Below are 24130 nucleotides of genomic sequence, written 5' to 3' on the forward strand. Positions count from 1 at the left end.
TAAACCCGGTAATTCTTCCGGAAAAACATCCGGGTATTCACAAACCACCGGCACAGATTCGGGTTTCTTTTCTAATTCTTTGTCATCAAGCACATATGCAAGGTATGCTTCGCACCCTTTTCTTACATATTTCTGTGCCAACATTGCTGATATTACAGCTGGCATCCCCTCCAAGTCCACAGACTCAATTCGGACTACTTCGTTATTTGCGCACCTCAAATCAATAGTCTTGCTCTTGCAATTCACAATCGCATCATGCGCGGTCAACCAATCCAACCCAAGGATAACATCAAATTCATCAAACGGCAAAAGCATCAAGTCCGCTGGAAAACAGGAACCTCGAACTTCCAGGGGACATTTCTTACACACTTTGTCGACAAGCACGTAACGACCCAAGGGATTTGACACCCGAATTACGAACTCAGTAGACTCAATAGGTAAAGTCTTACTGGATGCTAAGGTTTCACATATGTAAGAATGAGTAGAACCGGGGTCAATCAAAGCAATTACATTAGTATCAAAGAGGGTGAATGTACCGGTAATAACATCAGGCGAAGAAGCATCCTCGCGGGCACGTATAGCATAAGCTCTAGCAGGCGCACGGGCTTCGGATCTGGTTATATCATCTCTAGATCCTCTCTGACCACCACCAGCATTGCCCATATTTCCAGATGGTCTACCTCGAGCAGTGGTAGCACCCGGTCTCCCACTCTGATTTGCATTCTGCCCCGACAACCTCGGGCAATCTTTAATGAAGTGGTCCACTGATCCGCATTTGTAACAGGAGCGGTCAGGAAATCTACAACTCCCCGAATGCCATTTACCGCAATATCGGCATTTCGTCCTGTCTCGACGTTCATTCCCAACACTGGCGACCGAAGTGCCTCGTGTACCCACAGGGGGTCGATCACGATCTCGTCCAAAAAGGCCCGAAGTGCCTCTAAACTGGCCCACATCATCTCGAAATCTCTTCGATGTCTGTTGAAGAGACCTCCCCGAGGATCTTTTACGAAACTCTCCAGTTCCCTCATCAACTCTTTGCTTTTCTTTTCTAAGCTCTTCGGCTTTACAAGCTCGTTCAACAAGTACCACGAACTCTTGTATTTCAAGAACGCCAACGAACATTTTTATATCTTCATTCAGCCCATCCTCGAAGCGTTTACACATAACAGCTTCGGACGAAACACATTCCCGAGCGTATTTGCTAAGTCTAACAAATTTTCGCTCGTAATCAGTAACCGACATGGAGCCTTGCTTAAGCTCAAGAAATTCCTTCCGTTTTTGATCAACAAATCTCTGACTGATATACTTTTTCCGAAACTCAGTTTGGAAAAACTCCCAAGTTACTTGCTCTCGGGGCACAATAGAAGTCGGAGTACTCCACCAATAGTAGGCAGAATCACGTAGCAAGGAGATAGCACACTTTAGGCATTCATCGGGTGTACAAGATAGCTCATCGAGTACCCGGATAGTGTTGTCCAGCCAAAATTCAGCTTGCTCGGCATCATCGCTATCCATAGCCTTAAATTCAGTAGCCCCATGTTTTCGGATTCTGTCAACTGGGGCTTATGTTACCTTATTTGATCCGTTACCGGCGGTATTGTAGGTGCGGGGGTAGTATTTGTTCGGGAATGGAGGTTGTGGAACAGCCATATTAGTTCGAATGTATTGGTTAAACCAATCATTCATCACGCTATAGAATGCTTGTCTAGCTTCATCATTCTGATTACTAGCATTAGGTTGAGAGTTTGCCAGCATTGTCCCTTGTGCGGGAGCAGGCGCTACACTCTCAAGATCATCAGCTACCTCTCGGTCACGATCGGGATCCATTACTATAAATAAACACATTTACAATTGTCGGAAATCACCACACTATCAAGTAATCACATAAAATGGCATGTATAGCTAGACCCAAAACATTACGGTAGTCCTAGAATCGACTAAACCGTAGCTCTGATACCAATAAAATGTAACACCCCGAACCCGAGACCGACACCGGAGTCGGACACGAGATGTTAACAAACTTTGAAAAATTTTTCCAGACACTGCCCAGTCTGAGTACTAGTCGCTTCAAAAATCATATCTTGAGTTTCACAACTCAAAAATCAGTTTTGTGATTTTTCCCTGAAACTAGACTCATGTCCCCACCTATGGATTTTTTTCTAGAATTTTTGGTCGGGCCAATTAGTACAGTTTATTAGTCAAAGTCTCCCATGTTACAGGGGTCGACTACACTGACCTTTTCCCATTACGACTGGGATATCTCTCTGCACAGAGCTTCAATACTGATGCCGTTTGTTTCTATGGAAACTAGACTCAGAGAGGAATCCATACATATATGGTATGACCCCTAATTATCTCTGGTCAATTTATAGTGAATTTCCAAAGGCGGAACAGTGAATCCAGAAACTGTTCTGACCCTGTTCCACAAGAACCCGAATATCTCTTTCTGTACTGTTCCTATAATTGTTTCGTTACTTCCATATGAAAGTAGATTCATCAAGGTTCGATTACATAATTTATTCACTATTTAATTCCACTCCTACGAATTCTTGTGATTTTTCCAATCCACACCACTGCTGCTATCAGCTTCTGTTTTCAAAGTGAACCTTACCTAATTTGGGGTTTCATGGACCAACTAGGGCCTTATCATACATAAGCCCAGATATGATCATACTTAGCCATTCTAGCGGCTGATCATTTGCTCAACACTTCCATTCCAACATAGTTACATCATGAAACCATCTATACATTCATAAATACGAATGGTCTAATGCCATACTCCACTTCTACAAGCCATTTTCGCATGGCTGTACACTTATACATTTCATAAAGTACTCGAAAGACAACAATGGGTAGTCCTATACATGCCATAACAAAATTCAACCAAAATAGTACCCAAAAGAGCCTTTGATAGTGTGGGCGACTTCGACTTCAAGATCCCGAGTCCGATAGCTGGAGAACCAAAAATCTATAAAACAGAGGAGCAATGTAACGAGTAAGCAATTTATGCTTAGTAAGTTTGAGCAAGGAATTCCAGCATGCACAAAGAATAGCACACATTTAGCTAAACGGAATATTTCATAATACGCAATTTACCGATATCAAACTTGCTTCACAACATTAACAACCATTATGTACATACACAATAAACTAACTTGGCCGAAGGCCGGTAGCTCGTTTATCAACTGAGCGAACATTTATTTGTAAGGGCTCGATTAAATTCAACACATACGTAACATATCCCCATATTGGGATGTTTTTCGAGTATTCGCTGGAATTTTACAGCAAGCTCATTCATTACCAAATCACGTACCTTCGGGATTTAACCGGATATAGCTCCTCGTTCAAATGCCTTCGGGACATAGCCCGGTTTTAGTAACTCACACAATGCCTTCGGGACATAACCCGGATTTAACAACTCGCACGAATGCCTTCGGGACTTAACCCGGATTTAATAACTCGCACGAATGCCTTCGGGACTTAACCCGGATTTAATAACTCGCACGAATGCCTTCGGGACTTAACCCGGATTTAGTATCTCGCACAAAGGCCTTCGGATCTTAATCCGGATATATTCACTTAGCACAAAGCCTTCGGGACTTAGCCCGGACAGCATTCAATTAATCATGCACATCTAACAATAATTCATAGCACATTCATATTTCATTTTCGTTTACGAAACTCAAACACAAGGCACATATTGTCCTTGCACATTCGGCTCAATAGCCACACATAGAGCATGATTTAATCACATCGAAATTTAAGCTCTCTTACTCAAGAACTTACCTCGGGTGTTGTCGAACGATTCCGCTAGCTATTCAACCACTTTTTCCTTCCCTTTATCGGTTTTATTTCCCCTTTGCTCTTGAGCTTAATCAAACAAATAAATTGATTTCATCGTTTAGGCATCAAAAGATGAACACAAGGCACTTAGCCCATATTTATACATTAGACATTAAAGTCTCATACATGCAAAAATCATGCATCAACACAACATCTTAGCTAATTTCTTTCCCCTTGGCCGAATATGCATGTCCATTTTTGGGGTCGATTTCAACACTTAATACACACATATACACACTAGTAAAGCATCCTCCCCCTTTTCATCAATTTAACACATGCATTGCTCATTAACATGCAAAGTTACATTCGGCCTTAGCACACATCTTGCTAGCCGATTCTTCTCCATTTAGCAACCAATGCACATATGTGCTCACACAAAAATGCTAAAAAGGAGGTTCAAGAATCATCAAGCCATCATCACATGCATCATTAACAAGCTTCATATTTTGCATGCAATGGCATTACCACAACCTCCACCTAGGCCGAATCTTAACTCATCCTCATGCCTCATCACCACAACATCAAACATCAACCAAGAATGATGCATCCATGGTCAAGTGCCATTTCCATCACATAGCAAGATTTAGACCATGGGTTAGGTAGAACTCAAGCTAACAACTAAAACATGCATGCCTCTCATGGAACATCATCAAACATACCTTAGCCTAGCTACATGCATGGCCGAATCTCTTCACCTTTCTTCTTCTTTCCTCCTTAAAATTTTTGGCCAAGGATGAACCAAAGGATGAGAAAATTTTTCTTTGTTTTTCTTTCTAGTTTTTGGCAAGCATGAAGATGAGAAAGGATGAACAAAATTCCTCCTTTCTCTTGTTTAGCTCACGGCAATGGGGGGACAAACACCACACACACATTTTTTTTCTTTTGTTTTCCATTTCTTTATTACCCATACTCCTTATTTTATTCTTCCACTAACAAAACATGTTTCATGACATGCTTTGCCCATCCTTCCTTGTCATGGCCGGCCACTACTCATTAGGGGGGGAATTTGACATGCAAGTCCCCCCTTTGTCCACATGCACTAGTAGGTCCTCACACATTGACCTATCACATTTTAGAATTTTCTCACATAAGTCCTATTGACTAAATTCACATGAAATCAACCAAATTGAAGCTTGAAATTTTCACACATTCATAATTACATATTCTACACAATAAGTATCACATTCAAACATTTCGGTGACTCGGTTTAGCGGTCCTGAAACCACTTCCCGACTAGGGTCAACTTTGGGCTGTCACACTCAAACAGCTGCTGATGTTCTTGAAGAAATACATGATGAGGATGAACATACTACAGATATGAATGAAGAGAGGAACACATTCTATGACTACGAAGCTGACGTCTCTTTAGACGACATGGATGTTTCTGGTACAGATCCGCGAGGATATAGAGACCAAGGGGGTTCCTCATCTTCAAACAAGAGAAAGAAGAAATCTGATGCTCGTGATAATGTGTATTCTTCATTTGAGGAGGCTGCCACCTTGTTGGGGGAAAAAATCGAGGCCATTGGCGATAAAATCAGTATGAGTATTGCCTCCGAGGTGGTAGTTCAGCAGAAGTCAGAAGAAAAGATGGAAGAGAATGCTTCAAATTTATATTCAGCCTTATGGTCAATTGAAGGTTTAACCGACGATCAGCGGTATGATGCTTTGAGTAAAATTCCCGATCATCTAGCTCAAATGATCGTTTTCTTCAGTTTACCTTCTGTTGCCCGATTGGAATGGGTCAGAAGATTTCTTTCTCACCATTAAATATCAATGTTCAAACTTTTTGATGTTGTAAAACTATATAACATATGGATTATGATGTACAATTTCATTTTCATCTAACTTTTTCTTAGTATAAGTTAATTATGTTTATGCAGAATATAATTCTCAAATTATATTGATTTTAGTAAATTCATAAGAACATTTTATGAAATTATATTTAATAATAATTATTTTAAATTGTATTTAATCATATATTTTAATTAAAATATATTAATATTAATTATAGTATCATATATTATGATTTGAGTAATTTAATATAAGAATATTAATTATTAAGAATTTTATTAAATTATATATTTTAATTAAAATATATTTAATAAAAAATATGTTTAAATATGATTAAATTATTTATTATTGATAATAATAATCTTATTAAAATTTAAATAACAATAACAATAATCATTTACCAAAACAAATTTATGCTAATTATAAGAATTTTATTAAATTATATATTTTAATTAAAATATATTTAATAATAATTATGTTTAAATATGATTAAAATATTTATTACTGATAATAATAATCTTATTAAAATTTAAATAACAATAACAATAATCATTTACCAAAACAATTTTATGCTAAGGATATTCTAGTCATTTTAGTTTTTTCCATTATGCTATTGCACCTCTATTCCATTCAACCAAACACAAGATTACTATTATGCCTCTATTCCATTACATTCAACCAAACAGTGGATTAGTTATTACACCTCTAATCCAATACACCTCTAATCCAATACAGCGAACCAAACGCACCCTTATTGTATGTGCATGCAAACTTAAAATAAAAATAGTGAAGAAGAAAAAGAAACAATGGCTACTTTCCCTTTTTCGGTGATCTTTTATATTCTAATTTTTAAGGTTTCTGACAGAGTCTCTAATCTCTCTTAGTTTTTTTGCAGGGTAGTAAAACGAAATTAGACTAAAAAATTTTATGTTTAGTCTCTAATTCAATCTATTTTTTTGTTCCAAACTCATTTCAAATTCCATTTATGCAAACTGTTATTTTTGCTGGAATGCAATTGGTTGAAATAATGATTTTGTTTCTAACAACGACAAAGGTGGACTCAATTTAGGCTTAGAAGTAAACCTAAAATCAATTTGGGCTTCAACCCAAATTCCTTAAACCAGACATGAGTTAATTTTGATAAAACCAAAACACTTGGGCCTCAACATAGGCCTATATATAAAAAAAGTAAAAGCATTTTAAAATAAATCCAAAATGACATTTATTTAAAACAAAGTTGTCTAAGGAACAATTTTTTTAATAAAACCGAAATTTAAAAAGAGATAATGATTTTATATTATTTTCTAAAAAAATTACAAAAATAATTTTATTTTTTTTCAGAAAAAAATGTGGATATCCAAATATTTTCCCCTCATGCCAAATCTTGAATCAAATTAAATGAAATTAGTATTGATTTAGAATTAGTCTCAAATCAATTGAAATTAAGAATAAATACAATTCTAATTTAATTCAATTTCCAAACAAAACTCGATTTAAATATCCTTAGATTTTGTGAAGGGAATTCGATGTTGTCCTTATTTCAACATTAAAATTTAATTTCAATTTCAAAATTAAATTAGTATTGATTTAACTTTGAAATCAAAATTTCAATTTCATATTTTCCCTTTTTTGTAATCAATTTTCACAAAACAAACATACCCTTCAATTCCCCAAGATTTCAATTCTTACAACACTACCTGTATAAAGAAACTACATACTACATTTTCCTAAACATATTTTTTCAAAATTTCTTTGACCAAAGCTCAATCAAACTCGAACTCTTACATGATTTTCCTTTTTTTAATTTTTACAGATGAATACAAGCATTCAACAACTATCAACAGCAATCACATATTTTTCACATTTCAGAGCTCTGCAATAGAGTCGGGACCATAGTATTCAAGGCAAACATTATGTCACCTAGGACCAGAAAGCTCCATGGCTTCGAGCACAAGTGATGATTCTTCTATAAAATCCGAGTACCGTTGAGGAGGGTTATCGTTATCGCATGATCGGAGCTTCGGCGTCTTTATCATTTGTGATGCTTCCCATTTCTCGGCTAAACCATCACCTTCTAGCATCCTTAATACTTCAGACATCCTCGGACGGTGTAACGGATTGAATTGAGTGCACAATAGGGCAACTTGAACCATTTCTTCCAACTCAATCCTATCAAAATTTCCCTTTAGATCTTTATCCACCAGCAGGCTCAGTTTACCATCCTGATGTAGCTTCTTTACCTGCAAGAAAGGTCAGAAATTTTAACCTCAAATTTCATTGAAAGAAGAAAAATATCCCCTACATGGTTGAGGGCAACAAGTGTCGATATAGTAATCCAAAGACGCACATCATATGCAGTTAAATGAATCATCTGCACTAACATTTGCAACAATTCTTAACTGCCAAGTAATCTATGGAGGTTTATTCGATGTTGATTCATGTTTTCATGCTTTCCTCGGTTAACAGCACTCTGCAAGCACATAGAGGGGAAGAGAAAGAGAGAGTACCCAATCGAGCATTACACCCTTCTGATTTACTGCTCGTCCGAAATCCAAGGCCTTCTGACCAGTGATTAGCTCGAGGAGCAGGATCCCGAACCCAAATACATCTGTCTTTTCTGATGACTGACCTGTTGATAAATACTCTGGAGCAATGTGACCAACTGTACCACGGACTGCAGTCGTTACATGAGAATCTCGGTGGTCTAAAAGCTTTGCCAACCCGAAATCTCCAACAACGGCCTCAAAGTCTTCGTCCAACAAGATGTTGGCAGCTTTGACATCCCGATGAATGATTTTTGGGTCACACTGTTCATGCAAGTATACAAGCCCCCTAGCAGTACCTAAGGCTATCCTCTTCCGCCTTGTCCAGTCTAAAGCAGGCCGACCATGAATATTGTCTGATTGGGAAACCGAATATGAAAAGAAAAAGAAGTTTATAACTTCAAATAGTAATTCTGATATTCATTTAATATCCAAATTGAATAACTCTTCCATAAATGCCGAAAGAAAATCGAATATGGTCCAAAATATTGACAACTACCAGAGAGATGATTAAAACACTGGATGGTTTTAAAATTCTATTCCCTGAGATCAAAGTTTAACATAGGATGATCAGGATGTTTAGTTACAGACATTTTTGGTTGCCGAAAGATCAACTAAATAGTGATATAGGTGATATCTAAATATGATATCTAAATATTTAAGATATTTAAGATATGAGTGAAATCTAAATATATGGAAAAAAATTGAGCATTTACGCATCCAATTCAAATGAAGATGACCTTAGATGTCACCCAAATCTATACGCTGCCCAAAGACGGACAGAGTGGCTTTCATGCATCATGTGGATATGACACGACACCTGTGGCTGTTATAGTGACTCAAAAACAGTAGTTCTGCCAGTAAAATTGATGCCCCATTGCTACCAGCCATAGCTTTCAATACAGTAGCATATACTAAGATCCTAATAAAAACAGGAATCGTAATTACTACAGGACTTCGGTAGACTAACCTCTTAGTCTAGATGCTACACTTCCATTTGGCATATAGGGGTAAACCAGGAGCCGTTCATTCTCAGTCGTGCAGAATCCAGAAAGTCTGAGAAGATTGCGATGCACAGCTAAACTTATTGTCTCTACTTCTGTCTGAAATTGAATCTCGCCGCCAGCTATATTGTAGTCCTTCAGCCTTTTAACGGCCACCAAAGTCCCGTCACTCAACAAACCCTTGTACACTATCCCGAATCCACCTCTCCCGAGAATATTTTTCGAGTTGAAATGGTCAGTTGCAGCCCTAAGCTCCTTAAATGTATACCTTTTCAAATGGCCCAAGCATACTTCCAGGACATATTGTTCTGCCATTCAACATGGAAGGGATAGGAATTAGAGGATAACATGGAAAGAAATCAAAGGAAAAACTTATTCGTTACACATCAATTGAGATACGACACAAAGTGCTCATTTGTGCTTAAAAAATTCATGTCTACCTCTTCTTTAACCATGTTTTTCGAACTCGGGTGTAAGTACCAGATACGGGTATATATCTAACACGGATATGATTTTCCCATATTTGGAAGGTCATGACTCATATCCACATACTCATGTCCGAAAATGTGCCGGATGCATGAGTCACACATGGATACTTCAAATATAAACAAAAGGCCGCAACAAATAAGTTCTTAAAATCATCTTTGTTTCATCTTACCATGTACATTCATCAAATTTAAATGATGAAACCTTTAACTTCATATATATTTGCAAATGATGCTTCTAGGACACAATGCACATCAAAAACCATAATTTTATCTAAAAACATGTTTCATTGCAAACAATGCAAAGATTCATGACTACATGATTGGTTTTCGGAGAAAGCATTGACAATGCATGGGAACATTTAAGCAAAGCTTTCCCTACTGTAAAACCTTTTCAAAGGAAGAAAATGCAACATGCCGAGAAACTTTTGTGTCTCTGCTGGCAGTGCTCGTAAAAATTGATGGCAGTGATCGTAGGAGATTGGAGCTTCATGGAAGCCGCATATACATGTGAATTACAACCCCTTGATGATGACGTTGTTTAACATAATATTGTAGGTTCCACAAGTTCCAATATTTATGCGACAGTACAGCAGTGCAGACAAGAATGGAAAATATAAAACAAATAATAGGATTTGGAAAGTTTACGGAGCTAACCATTAACATCAAAGAAAATCTGCTGGTTGCGTCTATATCTCCACCAAACTAGTAACCCCAAAAACAGTATGATGAAAAAAGCCGCACCAAAGCTAGCACCAAAAGCAACAGCTACATGATGACCTTTCGATCCGGAGTCTGATTGAGCTAAGAAAAAGATCCATAAATTCACAAAACATGTAATCAAACAGTAACATGGGAAAACAATGTTGGAATATCAAAAGCAGTATTAGTCACCTTTTAGACCATCAGGTGGGAGAGAAAGAGGCTCGGGAAAGAAAGCAGAACAATTGTTGCTTGCTTTAGGTCCACAAATTAAAGGGTTTCCAACAACTCTGGAAGTAAAAACAGAACTGCAATTAAATACACCGCAATAACATGCATTATAAACATCTTATAACAAGAGAAGGAATTGCTCACTTGAAAGTCCTTGCCGATATTTTTGGAAGGGAACCACTCAGATTATTGTAAGATAGGTCCCTGTTACAGGTTTTATATTCAACAAATAAGTGAGTTACATGCCGGATAATGTAACAAGATATCATATAGATTTTAAGGTTTTTCAAATAGCCAGTTCAAGTCCATCAAAAGATAAAATTCACAAGTTGAGGTGCATACACAAGAGTGAGACCTCCGATTTTTGACAAAGAATCGGGGCAGGCTCCGGTAAGGCTATTGTTGTTTAACCGCCTGAGCACATTCAAGAAGCATAAACATAAGAAACAGATCCACTAGAAAGAAACTCAGAGAGGAGCTTCGATATGCAATGCAGTAAAAGTTACAAAACCTACAAATAGTTTAAGTTTTTCAGGTCCCCCAAGGAGGCAGGTATTTCACCACTGAAAGTATTGTTGGAGAGATCGAGAGTTACGAGCTTCTCTAACTTCCCGATGGTAGCTGGAATGGAACCTGAAATAGCATTATTCTGAAGCAACCTACAATAACGTCAAACAAATAAACAATAACAGCATGAGCTTTCCATGAACTTTGGGTCGTGAAATGAGGAAAACCCGACAAACTACATGGATTAAAGCTTGATATTTTATAAGCAAGTGTAGTTACCGAAGAGGCAATAACTTACACTGATTGCAAGTAGCTAAGGTTCCCTATCGATGTTGATAAGGACCCGGATAAGCTCTGACTAGGAAGTCCCCTGTTCAAGTAAGGAACAAAAAGGAGTTTACATTACTAACAACCACCAGCAATCTCGGTTAATTTTCAAGTTACTATGAAAAACTTACAAGGCAGAAACATATCCATCTGCAGTGCAAGTAACCATCCTCCAACTACATGGATCAACCGAATTCGAATCCCAATTTTCGAGAACATTATATGGATCGTGTAGATTCGATTTTATGGCCATTAAAGCAACCACTGATCAAGAAATTCATCATAAATGGAAGGAAAAATAGGTGAGCGAAACCTGGTTTCTTATCAAGCAAAATTGTGGTAAAACTAATGAAAACAAGGACACGAACCGAAAATGTGCTACTAAGTAATTCATACATTCTTCAAGTCCATCAAAGCAAAAATTAAAAGAGCAAAGAAATTGGAAACTGTGAATCATTTCAAACAAGAAAACTCAGAACTGGTTGATGAATTCCACTACACTACTTGAGAAACAACAGAAATGATACCTCAAAAATTCAAGTTTAGAGGTAAGTGACAAAAAGAAAAGCTTTAAAAAGGAAACTAACCTTCATAATTTATACCAGTAGGAGAAAGAGTTGCAGAGGAAACCCCATTCAATGCCAAAATCAGTAACCCCAGTCTAAATAGCATCAAATTCTTTATTTCCATACTGTTAAAACTCTTACAGTCTCTCAGTTCATTCAAACTCTACTTTCTCTGAAAAAATCAATGCCCACTGATCAGCACAACAATGACCTGCCACCATCTTTCACATGAAGCTAAAGTCTTTTTTCTACCCTTATCCCAGCAAAAGGTGTCCCTTTCAGTACCACAAGAACTGAAACCACCATTACTTTTAAAGGAAATTCCTTGCCTTTTTAACCTTTTTCACTTGAAAAACAAAATCAAAACTTGTTGTTTTTGATCAATATCCAGATCCTAAAAATGATTTGTTTTCATACAAATATGAATCGAAAGGTAAGTAAAAGTAACAGAATGAAGAAGCGGATGAGCTAAGACAAAAGAGCTAAAAGAGAAAAAGAGAATTTTCTCGAGAAACAAGCAACAAGTTCCTGATTTATCCCCACTGAAATTCTGAGATCCTAGAGATCTGAAAATGCTAGTGTTTGATATTCTATATGTTTTGATTTATCCCCACAAATTGCAAGCGGTTTTTTACTCTCTGGTTTCTAGCTTTCCCATGCTCTTTTCACTTATTGATTCAAAAAAAGAAAAAAACCATTCTCTTTAAGCAATCCTTTTGCTTTCACTTTTCTCTCTCTTTAAAAATTGAATTTAAAAACACAAAGCATAAAAAGATCAATGAAACAAAGAAAGAACCAAACAAGCAAAGGCCAAAACAAAAGGCCAAAGTCGACACACTTTCAGATGCAGACACCTTATCAAAATAAAAAAACACTGTTTTCTTTTTGCCACTTTTAAAACGGTGAAATTCTACATAAAAGAAAAATATGAATTTTGGATTCTTTTTAGAGGGATTGATTGTTTAAAAATCGGTGATTGGACTGAATCACAGATCACGTGCTTGGATTGTCCTCAACTTTGTTGGTTTTCGGATTAAATTCATTTTTTATTAATTTACTGTAATTTTTTTCTGTTAAAGTTCTGCACACATCGGCCACCTCGCTACAATGTGCAGAATGTTTTAAAAAGAATGTTCAATTTAATCGAAATTAGGGATTGTGTGAGTTTTTAGATTTTTTGTTGTTGTTGTTCAAATACCATTTTTATTAATTTTTCACAAGTAAAAATAAAAATGTTTTCAATTAAGTTGTTCAGAAACGCAATTCAATTTTTTTCTTTTATAAAATATTGGAAGAAGCGAGAGGGACATAATTTGAACTAGACATAAAAGTAAACTTAGCTTTTAATATTTATTTATTTTGTTATTTTGATTTTTAATCTTCTTTTTTTATCATTTTGACTCCGCAGTTCACATGGTATTTTATGCATATTTCACCGATAATATGAATACATTTTTAAAAGTTTTTATAATTTTTTTAATTTCTTTTTATTAATTTTTTTAAATTATACTTGAATTGTCACGCCAGTTATCACATCAGTGTCATCAAAATGTTAACAATTCAATAAATTTTTCGTCTAAAAGCAAACAATTTAACTAAATTTTAAATACTGAGGGCCAAAATGACAAAAAAAAAGAATAAAGGCTAAAATAATAAAAGTAAATAAATATTAAGAACTATATTTATTATTATGCCAAATAAATATTTTAGATTCATACTTAAAAATTTAACTAGCAAATTAAAAGAATTAAGGTACAAATTATGAAAATCAATTATTATAAATATTAATGTAAAACTTGATTTACGTCAGTAGAACACGAAGTTGAACTTCATTGGGATAAAGTGAAAAGTAAAATTGCGCCATAAAGTTTACTGTTGTTATTATAATATGAATGCCTTGAAGTAAGGTAAAAGTAAAAACCCAAAAGCATATTTGTCGCATTGGGAAAATTGAATATTCTCTCATTTAATTATTAGTATTTTTAGGAGAGTGAGAGTATGTTCACTAGAGCTACCTCTACCTTCGCAAAACCAATTTCATTCATTTAAAAAACTTTAATTAATTAACACTAGGCGTACGGTGAAAACTTTTCAATATTTATTATTTTATAAAAACCGAATATTTGATTATTTCAAGTTAATTGATGGATCACACTTACTTAATCACTCCCTTAATATACAACTTTAAATATAATTATTAATATTTAAATATAGATAAAAAATTTTAAAAAATATTCATACCAATTCAACGTAACTTCAGTTGAAATGGTAAAATTAAAATATTTAATATTATAATGTTTTCAGTTTAAATTTTATTATGTGTAAGTATTTTTTTCAGATTTTATATAAAAAGATAAAATTACTCTCAAAATAAACATCTATAGTTTTGTTAAAATAACGAGCTTTTAGTTACTTTTCGATTAAGTAGGGAATTGGTTGATGAGTAACACCAATTTCGTCAAAATCTTAAATATAATATAGGTAATATTTTTTAAAATGTAAATTATTTATTTTTTGGTGATATATAAATTGTTTATTTTAAGAGATAAAGTGACATTTATTCTTTGAATTTTGTAATTTTTTTCATTCCTAGTCCCTCGATTTTTGGGTCCACATTTGTTTTAGAACGTGACAATTTTTTTCTAAATTGATCCTTGTACTTGGATTTATTAAAGTGTGATGATTTGAATCATGTTATCACTTGAATTTTTTTTAATTTCTCTATAATTTTATATTTTCTAAATTTTACATAATTTTTTAAAATTTTCAAATGATGACATAGTACAATTAAGAGTGTCACATCATCACAATTTAATGGAATCCAAGTTTATGGATCAATTTTGAAAAAAAAAGTTACCAACTTTTGAAACTGATGTAGATAAAAATATTTAGGAATCAATTTGAAAAAAAGTTAATAAGTTTATAGGTTAAATATTGCTTTATTTCTTTATCAAACACACATACATATAAGCACGAATTTAGAAAAACTTTTGAACTGGTGAGAACGCTCTTTATTTTTATCTTATTATTAAATTCACATTTAAAAAAAAAACCTGAAGTGAGATAGAAGTTCTGATAATTACACATTTAAAAATAATTATAATTTAATTTACAATTATTAGTTAAAATTATTTTACTAATTTAAAATAAAATTATTACTTAAATAGAACTCTAAGCATAAAATATAGAGAAAAATTGTCAATTATAATTTAATTATAATTTTTAGTTAAAAATTTTTGAAGGAAAAGAACTGCTAATTTTATTTTTTTTTAAATTTTGATAAATTTATTGATGTATTACTTCAATAGAATTATAACCATATTAACTATTACTAAATTAATATTAAAATCAATTATGTTAGCTAGTTATTATTTTGAATAATGTTACTTTGCATATAAACTCTATAAAGTAAACATGTTTTAATTATGATTTGAAAATTTTCTATCATAATATTTGATTTGATAAGTTAATATTTATTAATTTATATGTAATAATTTTAATAAAAAATATCATTTTACGTTAACTATTGTAATTAAAAATATAATATTTAAAATATTAATTAAATATTTAACACTTAAAATCATGTATAACGCATGCGATATTAGAAGTTAATAATATAAAAGAGTGAATGGAAATTTATTTGGAAACATTGAGTTCTAAGTTAGTTTTTTGAATTTCAAAATACTTCATTTTTTTAGTTATATTTAAATTGAGTCCCATTTTTAGAATTAAGTGTAAATAATAAATTATAGGATAAACTATTAAAATAGTCACTTTTGTTTCTTTGGTGTTACATTTTAGTCACTTTTGTTTTTCTGATGTTACATTTTAGTCACTTATGTTTGAAATGTTACATTTTAGTCACTTACGTTGTCGTGTTGTAACATTTTAGTTACTGAATGTTAATTGCAATTAACGGTGTAACGATAAGCTGACGTGGCACGTTAAATCATCATTTCAAACAAAATTTTTAGGTTAAATTATACAATTGGTCCCTATATTTTTTTACTTTGAGCAATTTAATTTTTTTATTTTACATTAAAAGAGAAGGAGAATGAAGGAAAATAGAGGGAGAAGGAGAAGAGAATGGAAAAAAGAAAAGAAAAAAAGGAAATTTAAAAGAGCATAAAAGAAAAAATAAATTGCTCAAAACAAAAAAAAATATGGGGATCAATAATATAATTTAACCTAAAATTTTTGTTTGAAATGGTGATTTAATGTGTCACTTCAGCTTACCCTTACACTATTAACGACAATTAATGACCCAATAACTAAAATGTTACAACATGTTAACGAAAGTGACTAAAACATAACACTTCAAACATAAGTGACTAAAATGTAACCCGAGGGAAACAAAAGTGACGATTTTGATAATTTACCCTAAATTATATTAATTAATAAATATAATAATTTAAATATTATGTTAATTAAATTTATTTTTTAAAAATCAAATATATTATTTTACTTCATTTTAGCTAAAAATAATTAATTGTGTAATCATTGCTAAAATAAAATTTTTGTACTTTTATTTTATTTTTAATAATTTAAAATATTAAAAAAAATAAAATTTATATTTATATTTTTAAATAAATTTAAATAAAAATATTTTGAAATTATTTAATTGAAATCGGAGTCGGGTCAAGAATAAAAATAATAATTAATACGTATTTAGTACACATTCATTTTTAATTCTTTTCCATATTTAATAAAATTGAAGCAATCAATCAAAAAGAATAAACGAATGAATGGCATCACATTGTTTATTTAACTTAAACTTTTTATCTATTTCATGTCACAATATTATTTTTTATCTTTTTATCTAATTTTTAAATTATTTTAATATTATATACCCAAACTAATGAATAAAAAGTTGATGTTATTAAATACTTTTAAGCGAAAAGTTTTAATTTAAAATATATTTTAATTAATGCATGCTATATATGAATCCTTAAAAGGGTAAAATATATAATGAAGGCTTAAAGCCTACATGACATTTATCATGTTTTTTCAGTCGTTATAAGCAAAATGAAGAGATTTCAGTTTTTATCTTTTTATTTCCTCACAATGAAGATTTAATTCGATATATTTGAATTTTTAATTTTATAATAATATTAATTAATTTAAATTATTTTAAAAAAATATATAGCTACTAAATTTAAATATGGTAAAGAAATCATAATTAAATTTTAATATAAAGCAATCTATCGTGATTTGATTTAATAAAAAAAGTTGATAATTTTTAAAAAATTTATAAATAGTTTTTATTTAAATTTTTAGTTAGTAAATAAATAATTTTAATCATTATAATCATATAAATAAAAATATATTAAAACTTAATAAATATTTTATAAATAATTATAATATAATTAAAATTATATAGAAAAATTTACCCAACAAGTTCACGAGCAAAAGATTCTTATTTTATATAAAAGTAATATATATTTTTTAACCAAACATTTGATGGGAAAAGAAAGGCATTTTGGTCGCTTTTGGGGTTGGGACGTAGGCATCTACTACCTCACTTGTTCGGGTGACATAGGAAACTCTTATATAAGATTAGATGGATCTCCAGCATACTTATATACGCTAATCAAAAATCAGATTTAAGAGTGAAAAGTGATGCGAAAAAAAAAAAGTGATTTTAAAAATTTTGATAGTGTTTATCATTATCATAAAAGGGTGTTTTTAGAAGATAAAATGGTAATTTTAAAATGTTGTAAACTAAAAGATTTATAGTGGATTTAGATAAGTGATGCGTTTAGTTACAATTAATGTAAAAATAGCGATAACGATGAAATTAAATATTGTAACGTAAAATAAAAAATAAGTTAAACGTAACATACCACCCATCCAAACTAATACTTAATGAAAGTAAAAAGATAACTTCATTAGAAAGCACTTTTCCAAAAGTCAAAAGCTAAAAATTTTAATTTTTTGGTTTTGGTTAAAATCTCAATTTAAAATTATGGTTTGGTTTGAAAAGTTGATTCTTTACCAAAATTTTTTATTTGAAATCATGATTTGAGTTGAAAAGTGTTTTACAATCTTAATGGTAAACACATCCTTAATTTAATTGATTCAATTGATTTTATGGTTGATTTAATAATAAATTAATTATTTAAGAAGTTAAAAAAAAGTTATAGAACCAGTTCAACAATCCATTTTTATTCTATTTGTTATCAGTTTCGAACAATTCGCTCAAAGGTCAATCTAAATTCTATATTTAGATTAATATAACATCCGATTCTCGATTTAATCAATCTAATCCATCAATCTAATCAAATTCAAATAACATTGCATACATTTGTTTTTTAAAAAATATTGTTTAAATATAAAATATTTCTGCATTATTTTATAATTAAAATAAAATATGTTTATTAATTAATTTAAACCTAAGGTTGGATTGGTCCGAATTGAAAAATCTCTATCCAACTATCCAAAGTACGTCTCGTGTAAGGTTTTCTTATTTTATTCAAATCACACATTTGAATGAGGATTGTGGGACAAATTTACTATTTAAAATAATAAGAATTATATTATACGTTTTTATAGAGATTTTATAAAATATAAAGTTAAGTACTGAAAATTAAGTTATGAATTTAAATTATAAAATATTTTAATATATTCTTTAAAATTAAGTGTTGTTTGATAAATATAATTTTTAAAAATTTAATAGTAAAGTATTCAAAGGATATTATTAAAAGAACCAAAATAAAAAATTTGAAAAAAAAAATACATTGAATGATAAAGTGCTCATTATTTACTTGTGATTTTTTTCTCACATTTCATTGAAAAAAATCTATCATTTATTTTTGGGTAAATGCTCAAGTGGGGCTCAACCTTTTAAAGGTTGCTCACATAAAAGTCAAACATTTCAAAATGATCAAATAAGAGCCTAACATTTACAAAAGTGTTCAAATAAGAGTTTTTCATGTACTTGAGCTCAATTTGTAGAAAAAGTTAAGTAAATGCTAACGTGTTAAGAATAAAACATATAACACTCATATCAAATATTGCTTGAAAAGAAAAGAAATCAATCAGAACATAATTTGAAGCCTAATATATGATAATTAAGAAGTCATTATTTGAGCAATTTTGAAAAGTTTTGTCCCTTATTTGATCACTTTCAAAAATGTTAGGCCTTTATTTGAACATTTTGAAAAGGTTTGATCTTCATTAGAGAATTTTAATAAATGTTAGGCCCTTGTTTAACCATTTTGAAAGATTTGATCTTTACTTTAACAACCTTAAAAAAATTAGGCCCATTTTAAGCATTTAACCTTTACTCTTTTTTTTATTATGAATTACCACACATGCTTAAAATTTTAAAGGGAAACTATCAAAATAGTCAATTTTATTTACCTCAGATTACATTTTAGTCACTTACATTATTGTGTTGTAACATTTTAGTCACCGAGCCATTAATTTTTATTAACAGTGTAACGGGAAGTTGACGTGGCACATTAAATCATAGTTTCAAAAGAAAATTTTAGGTTAAATTATACAACTGGTCCCTATATTTTTCATTTTGAGCAATTTAATTTTTTTTCTTTTATGCTATTTTAACTTTCCTTTTTTCTTCTTCTTTTTTCCATTCTCTTCTACTTCTCATTATGTTTTCCTCCCTTCAATTATTTATGTCAACAACTGGCAATGACTGGTTAGTTCAGAAAAGAAATAAACAATGATATAAAATAGCTTAAGATAGCATACTTAGGTGCATGATAGCCGAAGGTTCCCAAAACACGAGTAGAATAAAGATGAGCAACCGTATCGGGAGTCTGGTTTGAGAGGTTAAAATCTACAATCTTTGCTTTGAAGTCTTCAAAAAGGACATTGCTAGATCTGATATCTTTGTGGATAATCGAAACTTGAACCTTCTCGTGCAAATGTTCCAAACCCCTTGCCACATCAACTGCAATTCTTACCCTCTGCATCCAGTCAAGAACTGGACCTGCCTGTGCCCCTTGAACTCCTTTCCTTCTTGTGATTCCCAAAAGCAAGAAACAAATTAAAAAGGTCAAACTAAAGAGTTTAGCCTATATGCAGGGATGTTTTAACAAATGAAAAATATAGAAAAATTACATTAAAAGAAATGGAGAAGGGAGGGAAACAGAAGGAGAAGCAGAAGAGAATAAAAAAAAGGGAAAGTTAAAATAGCATAAAAGAAAAAAAATTAAATTTCTCAAAGTGAAAAAATATAGAGACCAATTGTATAATTTAACCTACAATTTTCGTTTGAAATTATGATTTAACATGCCACGTTAACTTTCCATTACACCGTTAACGGAAATTAATAGCTCAGTGACTAAAATATTACAACACGATAATGTAAGTGACTAAAATGTAACATTTCAAACATAAGTGATTAAAATGTAATCTAAGGTAAATAAAAATGACTACTTTGGTAGTTTACCCAAATTTAAATCACTAAAAAAGTAATATTTACATTAAATTCAAATCTTTTCATTAGATTATGAAACAAAACATCATTATTATTAAATCATAATTTAGGGTGGTTAAGATTGATATGAAATAATGAAAAGCTTATCTAAGTTCGGGTGTCCTTTAACCCAAGCAGGGCTCAGGTTAGGCACAGGTTTGGTCGACAACTTATTTTACTATAATAATAGAGAGGAGCTAGATGGAATCAAATATTGGATATCTTTTGTTCAAGATATGAAATTGACCCTATTAGACTTGACACATAATCAAACTTCTCATGCCAACAAATAGTCTGACTTTTAAACACAACTTGCTGAGGATTACATTTACTGCTTTACAAAATTTTAATACCACTTCCACAATTATTACATATTTAGGATGTGCTTAATATATTATTGAAAATAATTCAGTATTTAAATATATTTGATAACAATAATAAATTTTCACTTGGTTTTAAATTTTCTAACGAAAATACATTGCTGAATAGAATAATTAACATTTAAGAGTTGTTTGATAGATTGAAAAATTAAATATGAAATAATTTTTAAAATTTTAAAAGGTGAAGTATTTAAGGATAATGTTAAAAAAATAAAATAAAAATAACTGAAAAGCTTCTCCATAAGTAGCTTTTTTTTATCTGCTTACTATTTTCTACAATTTCTTTTTGAAAAATTCCATCATTTGTTTTTTTATTATGAATTACCATATGTACTTAAAAAATAAAGTCAGTGAAATATTAATTTTATTTTGAATAGATTATCAAATAAGACCATGTTGAAAAAAAGGTTAATTTTATTTTTAGAAAAAGATAGAATTAAAAAAATTATCCTCTTAATTCTTTCAATAAATGAAATATTCAAATGATTATATTTAATTTTTATCTAAATTATTCAAATATTTTGAAATATTCTCTATCCTTTTATGAAGCTCGTGGAAGCATCGAAATAAGAGAATATTCAGGGCATCTGTATATCGACAGTAGCTACACTGTCTTATGCCAAGCAATTAGCTGTGGGTTCATGTAAAGCTATGCATTCTATAGTAGTGAGGATCGCGATTGGACCAAGTCTAAGCCTCCAAATGGAATCTATATATACTCAACACTAATGGAGCGGTCCGAGGTAACACTGGCATTGCTTCCGTCAGGGGATTCATTCGTGATTGGAATGGTGAGTGGGTTTTGCTTAAAATTGGCGGAACTGATAGTTTACAAGCGGAGTTTTGAGGAGTTGGAGAGGGGCTGTAGTTGGCTAAGGAGTTGGGAATAATTATTGAGTTGAATGTGAAGATGATGGTTAAATGTCTAAATAACCCTTTAAGCACTATGACGAAGGACTATTATACGTTGACCAACGCGGGTTAGGTCATACATGTACACGAAGGTAACAAGTGTGCCCATCATCTTCAAAACATGGAGAATTAGATTGTCGTTACTTACACCATGTTTAGTTGGACAATGGAATAGCATTCCCCCTTTATTTATTGAATGGTAAATTATTTTTTTGTTTGGTTAAATGTAATACTTGTTTAATAGTATGATCATTATTTCCCTATTATTTGTCTTCTCATAATAGCTATTCTTTGGTATCACAATGACTATTCCATACAACATTGTATAACAAAAAAAAATTAATTTCCATATTAGTCCTTAAAACTTGGACTTAGAAAATATAAAAATATAATATTTTAAATATTTTAATATAAAAATAATTATATTAAATTTTTTATTAAATTATATTTAATAATAATTATATTAAAATATGATTAAATTATTTTTAATAATAATCCTATTAAAATTTAATAATAATAACAATAATCATCTACCTAAAATAAATTCTGTTAAGGGGGTTATTTCAATTTTTTTCTTATGTTATTACAACATCATTCCATTCAACCAAACAATTGAATTATTGATTACAACTCTATTCCATTACAGTTCTATTATATTATAACTCTATTCTATTACATTTCAAAATCTTATCATTAAACAATATAATAATATTTAGTACTTAATTTTTATTAATATAATAATTAGTTTTATACAATAAACTTAACACTTATAAAATTTTATACTAAAAATTCTATACTTAAAATTTCAATTTATTTAATAAAAGTTTTAATTATAAGGACGTAAAGTGAAAAAAGATTACAAATATAGTACACATTTACCTAAAAAAAAGGTAAAAGATGAAAAGGAACAAAAAAAGAAAAAGGAAAAAGAAACAGTAGTTATCATTTCAAAGGAAAATCATGAGAAAACATTGCAATTATTCGAATGATATGATTGAAATAAGGCAGGGAGCAGAAGGGTCCTCCTACTTCCATATTTGTGGTTCTCTGTGTTTTTTCTTTCATTTTTCGAAAAAGAAAAAAGAAAAGGTGTTGGCCTTTTGAATTAGGTGCACATCACCGGATTGCTTGAGAATATCAACCATACATATATACCCAAAATGAGTGTAAAAACATTTATATAAAAAAATTAACAGAAAACCCAAATATAATTTTAGTTAAAATAGTGAAAAGCATGTTAAGTTGGGTTGAAATCCCATAATTTTTATTATGTGGATCTAATTTTTTTAAATTTATCAAAATACAAAAAGATATAAATAATTTCAAAATAATATTTATTATTTTGTAAAAATAAAAAATACAATTTTTGGTAAATTTCTAATTGAGTTAGGACTCGGTTGATGATTGACACCAACTCAATTAGCTCTTTATTATTTTCATTCTCGTGTGATGCACGAAATTATTGTATTTAAAAATTAAAATATATTAAATTAATTCTTCTTATTATTATTTTAAGTTTAACTAATTTACAAATAATATGAGGAATTAAAATAAAAATTTGACAAAAAATACATTCAAAAAATATATGTAATATTAAAATAATTTTTTAAATAGTATTAACATTAACTAAAAATTTTATAGCACATGTATGTGTGTGGAAAACTACGTATTTAAAATATGGAGTTGTGTTTAAATATAACATATAATAAATAATGAAACATATGGTTTGAAATTAATTAATAATAACACATAAAATATGTAGGATATAAAATGGAAAAAAATAAATTGTGAGTAAAAAGAAATTTAAACACGCAAGTACATCATATTAAGAATACCTAATACATTATAATTGTTTATCATTGCGTTGTCATCAATCTTGAGTTAGTGTAGAGTTAACTTGTGAAATCAATTAAATCAATAACATTGTCAATATATACCATTGATGAAAGTAATAAAGCATGCATAATACAATTAAAATGTAAAACATCATAATAGAAAAAAAAACATTGATTTGGTGATTTTGAAAACTCCATCAAGGGTTTAAATAATAGTATAGATACAAAAGGTTATTTTTATAATTTCTCTAACTGAATTTGTGTCTGATTGGCTTGGTCAATCATGGGTAAATAATAGTATAGCCATGTATTAATATATATATTTTTGATAATTTGGCGTAGTGAATAGGATTGCTTGGGATTGAACTCAAGCTCTCATGCCTACAACATAATACTCTTGTCACTATGCCAAGAGGTTGTTGGTAGGTAGTTATACATTAATATTAAACTTATACACATAAGTTAAAATATAGAGTTAATAAGCAAATTATAAATGATGTTTGAGCTTTAGTTCAATTGGCATTGTTATTATTCTAACAATTAAAAGGATTTGGG

The 24130-nt window shown here is 30.8% G+C and overlaps 1 protein-coding gene across 3 annotated transcripts; it reads right to left on the reverse strand.

Annotated features, from left to right (window-relative positions):
* Positions 1–7279: 7279 nt before the first annotated feature.
* Positions 7280–13167, reverse strand: LOC107903706 (protein NSP-INTERACTING KINASE 3). Of its 3 annotated transcripts, XM_016829853.2 has the most exons (12): positions 12027–12230; positions 11808–11885; positions 11571–11703; positions 11411–11482; positions 11121–11264; positions 10948–11019; positions 10750–10809; positions 10567–10664; positions 10330–10476; positions 9154–9495; positions 8148–8539; positions 7280–7880 (listed from the first exon to the last, which is right to left on the reverse strand). In XM_016829853.2, exons 3-12 carry the CDS (start codon positions 11690–11692, stop codon positions 7557–7559), a joined length of 1773 nt encoding a protein of 590 aa, XP_016685342.1. In that variant the 5' UTR covers positions 11693–11703; positions 11808–11885; positions 12027–12230; the 3' UTR covers positions 7280–7556. The 3 variants fall into 3 exon arrangements, with proteins under 3 accessions (XP_016685342.1, XP_016685340.1, XP_016685341.1); XM_016829851.2 differs by lacking the exon at positions 11808–11885 and having other exon boundaries at positions 12027–13167; XM_016829852.2 differs by lacking the exon at positions 11808–11885 and having other exon boundaries at positions 10330–10467; positions 12027–12886.
* Between the last annotated feature and the right edge of the window lie 10963 nt (positions 13168–24130).

Source organism: Gossypium hirsutum, chromosome D05, assembly GCF_007990345.1.
Source record: "Gossypium hirsutum isolate 1008001.06 chromosome D05, Gossypium_hirsutum_v2.1, whole genome shotgun sequence".
Taxonomy (NCBI): domain Eukaryota; kingdom Viridiplantae; phylum Streptophyta; class Magnoliopsida; order Malvales; family Malvaceae; genus Gossypium; species Gossypium hirsutum.